The sequence below is a fragment of the Clinocottus analis genome, unplaced genomic scaffold (assembly GCF_023055335.1).
Source record: "Clinocottus analis isolate CAN_PGR_092001 unplaced genomic scaffold, fCliAna1.0.p SCAF_33, whole genome shotgun sequence".
Lineage (NCBI taxonomy): Eukaryota > Metazoa > Chordata > Actinopteri > Perciformes > Cottidae > Clinocottus > Clinocottus analis.
Genome location: NW_027176076.1, coordinates 321,863 through 337,034, shown reverse-complemented (window position 1 = coordinate 337,034; position 15,172 = coordinate 321,863). Strand labels below are relative to the sequence as shown.

General features: G+C 38.6%; 1 protein-coding gene across 2 annotated transcripts in view; it reads right to left on the bottom strand.

Moving 5' to 3' along the window:
* tub (TUB bipartite transcription factor) overlaps window positions 1-13,498 on the bottom strand; it is a 38,326-nt gene extending 24,828 nt beyond the window's left edge. For both annotated transcript variants that reach the window (XM_068595965.1, XM_068595966.1), the window contains exon 1: window positions 13,298-13,498. In XM_068595965.1, coding sequence (XP_068452066.1) covers window positions 13,298-13,353 — 56 coding nt within the window. In that variant the 5' untranslated portion in view covers window positions 13,354-13,498. The remainder of the gene's footprint in view (window positions 1-13,297) is intronic.
* Between the last annotated feature and the right edge of the window lie 1,674 nt (window positions 13,499-15,172).

The window sequence follows — 15,172 nt, the reverse complement described above, 5'->3', positions numbered from 1 at the left end:
AGGGGAGTTGTAAATCTTAGAATGAGAGACGAAGAGGTTGAGAAAGCAAAAAAAAAAGAGACCATGTGTATGTGTGAGTGAGTGAAAAGACAGAGTGAGAGACTGTGTGTGAGCTTATGCATGCGAAAGAATGAAAATGAGCCTATCGGCTTGTGTCCGGCATTGATCAAGTCTAATGTGCGCCTTCTATTGATTCCCTCTGATGTGGCCAACATGGTCTTTGCTGATAACAAATTGTGGAAAGTTTTAATTTATTCTACAGTTACAATTTCAGGGACCACTTATTTTGTGATATAACACCAGATCTAGTGCACCTAAGACTCTATGCATGTTCCTGTAATCAAGACTGTACCACAACATTAAGCTGTGTCAAAAAAATCAGTCTGTGGGAAACTGACACACATTCACAGTTCTTGGATCAACAGAAATCCCTGTATCTCATCTCTCAGTTCCCAACGGAGGGCATGCATAAAACATGATTTGGATTAGAAATGTCACGCTGCATGAAACAGTGTCCCAGTGTCCCAGTGTGGCAACCAGATTGACTGCTACAATACACCAAAGTTCCTCTGCATCCTCCTTTTCAGAGCACACTCATACACAGCTGTGCCGGTGTATGAGCAGTATGCACAGAGCTACTGCCCACTGTACATCTCACATGATGATTAGGAAAAGCTAAGAACACACATTTGTGTTCTTTTCTGCATATTGAACTTTATTTCATAACAAAATTATTGTGATGAAGAACTAAAGCACGTACATGTGCGTATACTGTTGCTTAAACTGATATACAGTCTAAAGATAACACTGTAAATCAATCCAGAAGAAATGTATCTTCCTCTCAGCAGTTTCAAATATTGAACCAAAGAGATTTAATAAAACAATCAAAAATGTTTTTGAAATCTGTGACAACAAAAGCCAAAATCTGCAGTGACAAAAAAAAAATGGTGATTGTAAACTGAAGCTCCTCAACAGAAATAGACATGTGAAAGATATTTGCTCAACATTACATAAACAATGCCTCAATAACACAGATTTGAATCAGTGCCTTCTTGTGTGCTAAATTGTTGCCTATGGCGGGCAAAGGTGCACAGCTTAGTATCATGAGAGGCACACAACCCAGTATGGTTATGTCACACATTTTTTCTCTGTATAAAGATGTGTTTTCATTTCTAGACAGCCAAATTATGCATTACACTCTTAATGTAATTTTCCAACGGTTAAAAAGGCAACCTTTGGTTTTATACCAGCTCTTAGAAGGGTACCTGCTGGTTTTGTTAAAGCATTAGAGTACCTCCGTCTCCAACTTTCCTCAGTCATGAACTGTGAAGTGTAAAACATTATTTAGAGTGCATACTATGTTAAATATTGTCATTTAAAACATTAATCAAAGTAGGCTTTTCTCATTGACCATTTATACTTCTATATGTAAGTACTTACAGTATGTACTTAAGTATGTAACTTACAGTGTGAGGCACACATGCTTCCTTTAACCAACAACCACAATCTTTTTCTAACCAAACAAAGTAGTTTTGTTGCCTCAACAGGTTCTGCACTGCAGCGGCCTGCACAGACCCACTGATTGCTTTGTAGGAGAAAGCACAACAAATAAACATGTTTCAAAAAGATATCACACACACACACACACACACACAAAAGGATGAAAGAAGATCAAAGATCAAATCTAAGGTTATCCTTTCTCCTCAACACTGGAAGCTAAAAACAGGATTGAGGCTTTTCTAGAGAAAGTGAAAAATATTTGATGTTCACATAAAGTTAATATATGAATCGTTTCATATTCCCAAAGCTGCTGTTCATCTTAGGTCTTGGGTTATCTGGCATATATCATAGGTTTATAGTGTTCAAGATTAAAGTAAGAACTACTTTTCATGACATTGTGTTTAAAACTTAATTTCACACTCCTTGACTCACTACATATGTATTTTATATAGTGCAAAACTGTCAGTCCTTTCCTATATAATGCATTTTCACTGGGCATTAATAGACCATGAAAAGTAAAACATAAGCGGTATAATTTTTCCTCTCAGAGGTCGGTTCAAACTAAGGAAGCAAACTACTTCCCATGACTGACAAAGACACATTGTTCTTCACACCCTGCTGACACAGAGGCAGAGATGTTAAATGAGAGCGTCATCTCGTCAGGTGCTGCCAGTAAGAGAGTGCATCTATCTTTAGATGAAGAAATGCATGTGACTCTCTGTGTGATCATACCTATTGGTCCCCCCTTTCTGTTTTTATCATTAGTTCTCATTTTAGTGGTTGCAGCTCCACATACTCTTCACACATGAATCAGATGAGCATCGTACTGTCAATTAAAACAGCCATAGAGGACACAGTTACAGCGTCCCCGATGAAATCATGTTCAAGTGAAATACTGCAGCTGACCATGTCATTCTGACTATAAGAGGGCATCGCTAATGGACATGGTTAATTCAAGCAGAGCGCTGTGGTGTGAGCGTGTTCAGCTCTTGCATCCTAACTCAGCATCTTTGCGAGGAGGTGGCTGATGTCTCTCTCTGCATGTCACGGTGCTTCCTCTGACACATGCTTCTCTGCCAGTAGGCTCCCGTGACCATGGCAACAGCGAAGTCCAATTATCATTTAAAAGCTCACCGGTCAACCATAATATCTGCTTCAAAAGACACACAGGCACAACACACAAGCCAATTACCATCTTGTCAGTTGCCATAGCCGTGATGAATCAGCAGCGAGCAACAGCATCACTGGGTTGCTGCCGCTCGTGTTTATTTTTCCCGACCAACAGGGGGACACGTTGAACAGCGATGGAGATGTGTAGTGATTGCTCATGAACACATGGAGGTGCTGTACAATAGCGAAAGCTTTGCCAGCGACAGTAACAGCTTTACACTCTCTGTGAGGAAGGGGACTTAAGAGATCCTGCAAAAGGACATCTTCTAGCAGACAGCACAGACAAGTGTGGATAATTATTTCCTGAACACAGCGTGCCAGTTCCATTCATGCATTTGTCAGGATCGTGTTTGTCAAGTATTAATAAACACACATTTACAAAGATGCCTTTATGTTTAGTGTGAGGGACAAGTGAAACAAGATGGAATGAAACCTGATGCGTCATGTTGAAAATGAAAGTCAGTGAGAGTCAATCACAAATCTACAATCAGTCTTTTGAGGTGATAGAACTGTGTTGCTCATGTCTTCCTCTATTGTATGTGAGATAAAAAGTAGTACAGGCTTCCTGTCATCATTTATCTTTATTTGCCTCCTTTATCATTTTATTAGCTAAACATGCAACATAATTGCAGTTGACATAGGCATGAAAACAGATTTGATGGGCTGAAGAGCAAGAAATATTATTGCTCAGCCTACATTTTATTTTTTCCCACCGAGACATACCCGAGACCAAAATCTGTAATTTTCCAAGTCATTACATATCTGTATTTTTTGACCGCAGATGAACACATTTATACAATGAGAAACTCATTAAATGTTTAAGAGTCAACAGAGCACAAACTGCTTGAGGGGAACATGAGAGAAACTCTGCACAACCCTGTCTGCATGTGCATGATGTGTTTGTTCCTGCTATCAATGTGAATGCCTTTTTAACCACTAAGATGTATTTACTTAAGAAACTAAAAGGATTGGCACACTCCATTTGTGTCTTAATCTCATATCGATCTTCAAAGGGCTTTAGCAGGCAAATAATATGAAACATCTACATAAAAAAATGGACACAGTGTGAGTGCATACCAATGAATGATTGTATACCAGAGTTATGTTATATGGCCAAACGGTTCCTAACAATGTCCCTCAGGCTGCTCAGCACCTGTTCAAGTCTTAAGAAGGCCAGCTGTTCTCCCCGTGTTTAACAGATCAAAATAATCTTATATATATATATTAATCAAACTGCAACAAAGTTGCAGTCGGTCCATCATTATTATTATTATTATTATTATTATTATTATTATTATTATTATTATTATTATTATTGTATTATTATTATTATTATTATTATTGGAAGGCAGCCCACACTCAAAATTGGTCATTATAATAGTGATAATTACAATACGAGCACATTCCAGGAATGAAATAATAATACAATTATTGACAAACAATTAGAATAATATTTTCGTATTAGGAAATAGGTTTTGAAGCCAGTGTTCAGTAATCTAGCATGAACCTGTGACAAGTTAATACACTGTATACAAAAGTCATAATCTCATCATACATGGAGACAAAGAGAGCTTGTAAATAGATGAATAAGACATTGATAATAATTAAAAGTAACAGGATATAGGCCGTGTGTTTGTCTGTTTGGTTGGATCCAATTAACAACCAATCAACAGAGCACACTTTATGATGAAGAGTGGCATAGTTAAATAAATATGTATTTGGGAAAAATATAGTGTTGTGAATCAAAATACAATATGAAAAGCGTAAAAGAAGTAGGATGAAATAACTAGAAAACTTGACTTGTCTTTATTTATTTGACGTGGACGTCACAATGGCATTAGCACACATCTATGCACAAAAGAAAACCAGTCCTCAGGATTTATTATTTTTTTCACATACATATATATATATATATATATATATATATATATATATATATATATATATATATATATATATATATATATATATATATATATAAAACAAAATGTGATCAAATGAAATAAAAAAAGAGTGATAAAAAGTAAAAAAGAGAATACATCCACAGATATATACATCTATACATACACAAAGTAAAAGTATGAGGGTGGTAAATGTGTGAACAATGTTGTTTTGCTCTTAACTTTAACTTAAGACCTTTTTTTAAAAACCTTAAAATCGTGTCAGTTGTATTGGAAACAGTTACATTGCTCTGCTCCTCAAACAGAAAAGGCTGACTGACCAAATGATGTTCTGTGCATAGGTAATGATGCAGTACGATAGGTGTGAGAATATCATGGCATGCATATAAAGCTGGGCTGTATTGAAAGGCAGATACTGTCGAATGAATCTGAAGCAGTTGAGGTTCAATTTAACTTTTTTACTGATATTACGCACTGATATTGTTTATCAAATCTTAGATGTTAGTCTAAGATGATTCCTAAGTACCAGTGACGTGCAGTCAGGGGAGGCTGCGCCTCCTCTGTCAGTCATCATAAGAAGAAAAAGAAAGGAAATAATAAAATAAGTATTAATATTTGTTCTCTAGTCTATGATTTTGGTGTGGTTCCTAATGTATTTTCACCATTTTCATAGTCAAAATCGCGGAAATTCTGTGTTTCCTTTTCAAATACAGTCGAGAGGTGAGGCACAGAGGAGCTGTGCCACCATTCAGATTGCGCAATCACTCACAAACTGGATTGAGCGCGTGCAAATAGCGCGTGCTTGTTCCCATTTCTGTGTATGTTTCCAATATGATGGTTAAAGACACTTTTATTATACGTCTTAATTTCCATGGTGTTTAGTAATTTATTTCACGTATGTGTGTAATATTGATCTGACATAAATTCACGGGGAAATGCTTGCCTTGAGGCAGCCAGTACCTGTGCCTCAAGAAAGGGGGCAATAGTGAGCCCGGTGTCCGGTGAACTCTAAAAGTGTGTAAAAGAAGAAAAAACAACTCCACGACCACAACATGAAATGCAACGCTCGAATGTAGCTGACAGCTGTCGCCCTGAAAATGGAGGATTTGAGGATTACTTGCCAGTAAAAGTAAGATATACTGCCACCAACCCTGTCTCCTACGAATTACGTCCCCCCAAAACTATTACGTTGACCAGAAACGTATTATCTTCCTTATTACATGTTTGACTTATTACGAATACGTTACTTATACGCGTATTTTAGTTTGATCGTTTATTACAAATCCGTTTATAATCGTGTGCTTGTGTTATTGTTTTATTGCTTTCCCGCTGAATTTAAGCATATTTGTAACACGGTAACAGACCCCGTCGCGCCGGGTCTGGTCTTCTTTAAGTCGGGTTGTCAGCTGCAGCTGACACTGACGGGAAACATATTCAAACGCTCCTATTCTCCCATCCTATCCTATTGGCATCCTACTGTATGTTTGTAAATCTGACTTGTGAGTCAGTGGTGAGCAGGGTCGTCCTTAAATCACAGGATCAGCGGTTCGCCGTTAGCCCATGTCAATGTGTCCTTGAGCAAGACACTAAACCCTAAATTGCTCCCTTAGCTGCGCCTGCGGTTAATTAAACTGATGTGGCACCTTGCATGGTGGCTCCTCCCATCAGTGTGTGAATGGGTGAAGGATGTCATGTAGTGTTAAAGCGCTTTGAGTGGTCAGAAGACTAGAAAAGCACTATACAAGTACAGGTCCATTTAAGAATCCAATAAAAATAATATAAAACCAATTAATTGAAAAATAGGGTCAAATCTACAGTTTACCTGAGCTGTGAGAAACTAATCACCTGAGAGAGAATACCTTGCTGCAGAGCACCTTTAAGTTTTAACTAATATTTTGAAACATGTCACCTGATAGGCTTAAGCTATGTATTTGCTTATAGGAGAATACAGATCTGTCATGTATTACATATTGTCTTATGCTAATTTATTGTGGTCCAAAGCTAATACAGATGGAAGCTGAGTGAGCTGAAAGAATACTATACAATGCTGATTAGAGAGTAGAGTGATAAAGAATAATGAAAGACAACAAAAAAAGAAAAGAACAGATGTTGACTGTCCGAAGAGACTCCACGGTGTCAAGCCTCTGGACAGATTTCTCCTCATATTCATTCATCTATTTAGCCATTAAATCGTGTTTTGCGCAGCTGGCTTGTCGTGCTGCTTTAGACTGTTGCTCCAAAGGAACACCTGCTGCTTAAAAGGTAATTCAACACAAATCCACTTTGATGTGAAGGAGAACCAACAGCCTCTCCTGTGTTAAGAAGACAGCAAAGGCATCAAAGTAAAGAGGCTACAAACACCGTCACACCACTCGTATCGTCATTGGGAAGCATGGACGAAGGCGATGCTATTCCTTTGATAAAACTGAGGATTTATTTTGTTAAGAAATGCCAAGCAGACAAAAGATTACCTTTTTAGTGTTGTCATTTGTCAATACTTCAAAAACAAAACCTTGATTATAATTCATAAAGAGCTTGAATATTAGCATTATGCAGCATAGTTATTATTTTTAAACAGTATATAAAATGTAGCATGCTCAACTGTATTTAATTAACTTTTAAAGCATTTATTAGCCTTTCAACATTTATCTTTCTTGGTTTTACTGCACTGTATCACTAAGTCATATTGTTGTGTCCTGTATTTGACGAACAAAGCGATGATTCTCATCAAAGTGCATTCAAAATGCAGGGCCAGTAAATTAGAAAAAGAGGGTACGTTGTAAGTAATGGCAGCCGATCAAGCTGGGAGCAAATGTGATGTTTGGTGATTCAGAATAAGGTACTGTGAACCATTTCTTTTCACACTGGATATGCATCACTGAGAAATTATTGAAGCCTTGTAAAATTGTCCCACACAAACACCTCCACACATTTAATCTTCATCTCCAGCACTCTGTCACACTTCGCATATCATTTTTTCCATCTCTGCACAGCAAAGATAATCATCAAGTCCCACTGGAGGACATTTAAGAGGCTCCATCCTGGACTCTGGCTGATTGTCTTCCGTTATCTGCATCTAAAATGTAGGACGTTCACAAAGCAAGATGCAGATAAATAAAAGAACTAGCCCTTTTTTTGGATGCAGACAAGATACGATTGATCAATAACAGACTTATATCATTTAACATTTATAAGATCTGTAATGTATTAATCATAAATACTAAGAGAGCCAAATATTTTTTTAAGTAACATAATCAATTCCCATCTTATTGACACAGTTTAGGGATTCGTTTTATGAAGTATGATGGTGCAATACATACTTTAAAACATGTTGATATGTTGTATTTTAATAACAAAATTGCACATACAAGGTTTTTTAATTCAGTTTTAGTAGGATTTGGCATCCATCTTGATTGTTGGACTCACACTATCTGCCATATTCCTGTATCCTAAAATATCAAGCCCGAGCCAATACCATCTTAAGTGGGATTCAAGACAACAAGTTTTGTTTGGGTTTATTCTATGAGTGCATCAATCTTAATAATCAATTTTAAATTGTATTTTAAATTGATTGAAAGATGATGCAGTGGTGGATGTATGTGTATGTCATAATGGATGCATATGTTGGACTGTACTCTAAAAATTAATCGTGAATTGAAATGAGACCTTTTACCTCTAGCAAGGGAAGGATTGCTTCAATATTATTAAAGGTTTAAGGGTTGTTCTCTGGTTAGAATTTATATTAATTAACTACTCCCTTTAAAGAGCATATTCTGTTTTTTATAACAATTATAAAAGGCAGTGTCGTCTAAATTGCCGTAAAAAAAGGATTATCCATCTTGTGGCGTTTATAAACTGCTTTTAAAGCTTATGCCCTGCCAGCTGCGGCACCACAGCAACAAAACACAGAAGGAGATTTTCCAGGAAGCTTCTCCACTTGATGTCAGATCTCAAGATTATAGGAGGTGCAGCTTCAAACCACAGCAGCAGGTCAGCTGTCTAGCTCCCTAGACAATGTTAGTGTTTTCGATTGACAGACTGGCTGACTTTCTGCTCTGGCACCCTCACAAACTCCCTCTGATCTCCACCTGAAAAACATTTGAGCTTCACGTCAGGGGATGCTGTAGCACACAAAGCATTTCCCTCTTTACCTCATATCCGCTCACTATTCTCTATCTGCCCACTATATTGTCTAGTTTGGTTTTAATAGACTTTACGAATAAAACAGCTATGCAACCATACTTTAGGCTATGCTAAGTTTTTTGGAGAATGAAAGTTATTATATGATATTAAAATTCTACATAAGGTGAGAACCATTATTCACATCTCATTTTGTGTTCAGATTTCTTTGTGTAAAAACAAAAAAGTACTTTTCTTGTTTCTGCTGCTTTGGATGTAATCCAATAAACCAACTATCAAAACGTACCTGAACTGTGTACCCTCCACCCGCAAGCTTTATTCTTCGTCCTCTTATGTCGGACTGAAGAAGCTGTGACAATGAACTGGGATGTTCAATATTCAGTTGAGTCTTTTAGGTTTAAATAAGCATGGAGTCAGACTGTAATGTGCGGCCGGAGGCTCCGTTTTCTAAAAATATCGAGGGGAGAAACCTTATAAGCTACTTGTGGATTATGAATTGTATGTCACTGGCTTCTGAATGACAGGCCTTGGTTAGTAAAACAATGCATACAATTAATGCAATGGTTTCCCCATTACGAACACCACCGGCCGATGGTAATGTTTGTATTTCCATAGATCCATCAGTTTGTCCGTCTAATTGCAATATCTCTACTAAGTCCAGTCGGACTGTCATGACAACCACATTCAACTGTGTCTCTCCATTGGGCCTCGGGCCTACTCTCATCCGCCTACTTTTTTTTTGACTACAAGAAATGTGTTTCGTTTATAATGGAGTAACAGTCTTCTTGAATGGAGGCCGATGAATCAAGCGCAAACCTTTTTGTTGGCTTTTAATTTCCAACTAAAAAGGTACATGGTTCTTTTGTGACTCATTTTTAAAGCCACCCACAATGGCCCCAAACACACAATGAATTCCCTCTTCAGGAGCTCGCAACAATTAGTGTGTATGACGTGTAGCTGATAAACTGTTATAAACACTCTTCTGGAGGAAGGTCTTTTGCAAATCTAGTATTTGGGACTGGTTCGCTCTTTAAAAAGAAATGTGCATGTTCCTGCATAGCCTGCAGCTTCTGTAAGGCAGCAGAGAGTGCATACACATCGATGCTCCTTTCGTACTGAATGTCAACAGCTCTGGCTGTATCCAACACCTGCATTGTGAGCTGAACAGACATGAGCATACTGCGTAACAACCCATCACATCAGAACTAAAACCAAATTCACACAAAGTAGTTATTCAGATGCTTAGAACACTACAATATTCCATGAAAGCATCCATTGTTCAATGTATTATTGTCAGGAGGCAATTTAAGTGAGCTGCACAGATTTCAAACCAACACAACTGACATTGCAAGATAATACTTCAAGCCACTGAGCCAACAATGCAAAGCCTCCCAAACAAACACAGACTTCTTAGATATCGGCCCGGCAAAGTCTAGAAACACTGAAGTAAATGCAATATGCATCCTCCTCAGCAACTTGTATGTTTGTTTGGAAATATCTACATTGACAATAAAATATCACAACATCAGAAGAACTGTAAAATCTGGTGGTGACTGCCTGGCTACTTTAAGCTGGTTAAACCACGTGGGCTTCATATTCACCTACAGCTGTCGACATGACCCTACTTCTCACTTGATTTATTACCTCACTAAATCTTGTAGAGATGAGTTTATGGTCTCAATCGCTAGTTTTAAGTCTTCTTAAATAAATCCGAATGAACAATAAAGCGTAGGCCACTGTTTCGGCTCCAAGCGGGCTGGGACATCTAATCTAAAACAGAAATATTTTTTTACAAACACAAGAAAACAATAGGTATGTGATGCAATTGCAAGTGCACATGTATTTCCAAATACCAATTCAAATGTTCCATCTTTTATTAGGATATGTTTGTTAATCATCACTTGCTCCAATCTCCACAGTTATTGCTTTCAAAGGGTGACTTCTTTCCTCAACTAATCATCAAGTCTTGTGAAGACAGATGAGCGATGAAGGAGAAACTGACAAGCTCCACAATTTCCTCTTTTTCCCCTACTGGTTTATCCTGTGCAATTTGAAAGGGTGTAAATGACGTTCACCAGGAAATTCACCATTAACCTTTGTCTTTCATTTAAAACATAATCATTCTGCATCCAGCTCTGTGACTCTGAAATGTATCTGATCGACCCACCTTGCCCCTCCATCTCTAGGATACAGTGTTTACTCAGTGGGTGCCAGGACAAATTGGGATTGTACCTCCACGTGTAGGTCCATGTGCAAACCGACTCCACTAAGAATAACAGAGCCTGCCAAAACACGTCAGCAGCCATGGTTGAGTATGAGCAGGTGTAATCAAGTTTTTTGATTTACTATACAAACAGAGCAGACACTGTAAATTAAATGGAAGATACATAAAGACAAAGCCAGAGCTTACTTTCATACAAATGGCATAGTATTATACACACCCACGGTGCTTGTTTAAAAAGTTCAACATTGTGCTTGTTTGGTGCATTTAATATGTCCAATGAGAATTTAGTATCTCACTTAAAAGCACCAGGTGTTCCTTCTTATATAGTGGATTAGACCTCTGCTTCGGTTGACTTTGGGTGGAATCAAGCTGGAATTATGTGAGGCCACCAGAGATTATAAACCATTTTAAAAAAAAGGTGTGGTAGGGGCACACACACAGTCTTTAGACAGGGTTTGATCAGGTAACATTTGTGAAAATACCTGTCTTGGTGAACCAAAGGTGTGTATAGCCCTCAATGGGGAGGGGTAGTATTCTATATGGATGTTGTTTTGGGGCCCTGTCGGGTGAATTGGAGACATCTGTGTGTCTATATTTCAACATGTATCACCCCCCAACTCAAGTAGCCCCTGAGCTAGCACATACATAAGAGATGCCATTTTCCCCATTTTCACCTCTGCCCCTCAGAGAGCCTGCACAAGTACGACATATGCACATGTCTCTTTTGTGTAATTATGTGTCTGCCAAAGTAAAAAGACAAGGGAAAACAACAAAAAGCAACGCCTGCACAGATCTCACAGGGCTGGCTTTCGCTTTACTGATCAAACCTTTAAAAATAAATACAGTTGAATTACTCATGTTGCAAGTTAATTGTATTTTTATAAAGAATCATAATTGGTCATTTACTAAGATATAGATGTATACTTGCAACTTAAATTTGAATTATATGCTAATGTTTTAAGAATTGAGATAGTTTCACATTAACGTCACAATTCTTGGGTGGATTTGGCCTCAGAAAGACTTTGCAATTCATTCAAATGGTCAGTTTAAACTTAAACTTCTGCAGTCACTCTGTGACAAACTGCTTACTAATAGATAATTATCATACAATATTGCTGTAAAATCAAAATAACTCCTGTAATACACAGACCATTGTACTTTTTACAGTTTAAGCTGCTTGTACACAGAAATCTGAAGTGGCCAAGTCAGTGCTTACCAATTATATTGTGTGAGCCAATGTACACAGTGTTGTCAGGCTAACCCTTCCTCGACTGATGGAGCCTCGCATCTTGTAATCAATGACTGAGGAGTAATTGGCCAGCTAATTAGAAACTGTATGCTTTGTTGATTGTTGGCCAGTATTCCAAAATGATATTTACAACAATTGTGCTGAGACAATATGTGTGCATTTATATGATTAACATAGTGGGGTTTCTCCATATTAGAGCCATTTTTACAAGGCATACCCATTCAAACTGACTTGTTCACTTAAGTCTGACATCATGTTGATGACACTGACACACATGCACGACCATTTTGCCATTTTCTTTAACGATATCTATTGATGAAATGTGTCATAAATTCCACCTGGAATAATAATCCTCCAACTTGCTCCTATTTTTAATTCCTTAAAAAAATAGATGTTATCAAGCTAAGGACCACCATGACATTGTAATGCTCTCTGTGTTCATAATCCACAATGCCTGTTTGAATTTATACCAACATGGTTGGTCTTGATCACATGTCACACCCCCTGCTGAGACAAAGCCTGCAAACTTCCTGTCTAATAAGTCCAGCACTGTGATTGAAGCACTTTAGCTTGTATTCACAGATAGTCTGCCTCTGTGCTGATCATCACTTGCCAAACAAACAACTTTAAGTATAATGTCAAGTCATAGATAGATAGATAGATAGATAGATAGATAGATAGATAGATAGATAGATAGATAGATAGATAGAGAGAGAGAGAGAGAATTATGAAAATGGGAAAACAAAACAGGTACATATAGATATATAAACCTATTGAATATTGTAAAAAAAAAAAAAAAGAAGAAGAAGAAAACAACAACAAAAAATGGACCAAGAGGTAGTGAAGCAGACAGCCATCCAGCAGACACAGAGTGATGCTTAGGCTACTTAACACACTCGCATTGCATATCCTCTTCCTAAATCCGTTGCACCTGTCAACTAATTGCGCACGAGCGGCACAGGGGCGTGGGGGGTAGGGGAGGGGGGGGGGGGGGGGTGGTGGTCCTCACCAACCTTAACAACATCGGCCTAGCATGACACTACAAACGAAACGTAACAATTAAAACTAGCGTTTCAAACCGTACACTTGTCAATATGGGGGAAGCTTGCCTACCTGTCATAACTCCACCTACTGTAGGACATGCTCCTGTTGCTGCCGACTCCCTCCATGTCGGACTAGACGGACTGGACTGGTGGTGAGACGGCCAAATGAAAGCGTAAACGCTCCTCTCTCTCTCTCTCCGTCCTCACTGAATCACGAGCAAGCAAACACGAACTACAGGAATCGCCGTTAAGTGTATGAGCAAGAGAGGCTGAGCAGAGCCAGACGCTCTCCTGTGGGCTGTACCACAACAGAGAGGGGGGCGCGAGCTGTCATCTCACGGTGCACGCGCGGATGCTGAGTTGTTTCATTCACGCGGACTAATCTTTACCCTGCTGACTGCTTCCTGCGGATCGACGTTGCCTCGGACAGACTTCACATCAATTCAATGAACGTATCAATGAATGGAACTGTTACTCGTTTATTCTGATTATCTGCCTCTCGTTCACTGCTTGATATCAAACATTGAGCATGTTCCCTAATTTGCTAATTTGAGGGGCAGATAGTAGCTATAGCTCAAAAACCCAAGTTCATGTTATTTATCTCTAAAAAAAAAAACCCTGACCATAAGGTGAACCAAATACAGAGATTAAAGGTTAAGAATAAATAGTGCAAGGAGTACACAGGAAATGCTAATTCAACACTGTGAATGACAGTTTCCGCTATCTAATAATATGCAGTGTATCTCTCCCGGAGCTGTAAAGGTCCTTCATCGTTTCCATACATATCTCATTTTCTCTTGTCTTTATCATATTCTGCCAAGACTGGAGGACAAGCATAGGGGTTTTCAAGGATAAAAAAAACTATGGTTTGACTGTATTTGGAATACATACAGTATAGAGCAGGGGTGGGCAAACTTTTTGGCTCAGGGGCCACAATGAGTTTTAAGATTTGAAAGACAGGTTGGGCCTAGCATAGTAAAGCTGCGTTCACAGCAAAGGCATCGCGAATGTTACTGGCGCCTGAAAGGGGGCGTGGCTTATCTCTGTGGCTTATCACCGTAAAAACAGTCACCATTTAAATAACCACTAGTTCTGCTTTATACTTGTAAATTCTACACATGCGAAACATCAAACTTCATTGTGTTTGGGTTCATAATATTATCCGTAGTCCCACAACAGTGTCTGAATGACGGCCACTATCGGCACTACTTCAGGGGGACCAGCAGCCGTTTGTTTCAACAATGGCAGGACAGCAGTGATGGTTGGGTTACGTCACGCGTCAAACGCGCCCCGCCGAAAATGTGCTTTTTTGCAACCATTTGTGTCTGTGCATTGACTTCGCATGTGTTTGTTGCAGGAGAGCGCACACACCAACAGCCTTAAGAGCGCTGAGCAATAAACAACCATTAAGAAACATGGATGCAGGTCAGTTGCTTAAATCATGATACTTAGTGCAAATACAAAAGCTCATTTGCATCAATCCTAATTTTATTTTCACAATATTTAGCTGTGTGCAGCAGGCGCTACTTTTGTGACAGGGTAACAACTTCAGTCATGGTTCCACATTTATGAAATTACACCGCCGAAGTGCATGCTTGGTAAAGATCGCCCACTTATCATGATACTCCGTCGCACAGGAGACTCTCCGAGACGGAGTTTGACAGATCAACCCAGCATGCAGTTCTGTGGTGTCATTGTTTTAAAATTTGAAACCTTGACTGAAGTTCTTACCCCTGAGTAAGCTCCGCTTGCTGCATCCTGGAATAATGCTGTAAAAATTAAATGATAATGCCTGCCGACAGCTATAGCAATGTGCTATCAGTTTGACGCCTGCCGACATGCTATTTACTATGATTTATTATTTATTTAAATGTTCAACGGGCTGTAGTTTGCCCACCCCTGGTATAGAGCATTAACTAACTATAAAAGGTTTTATAAATTGAAA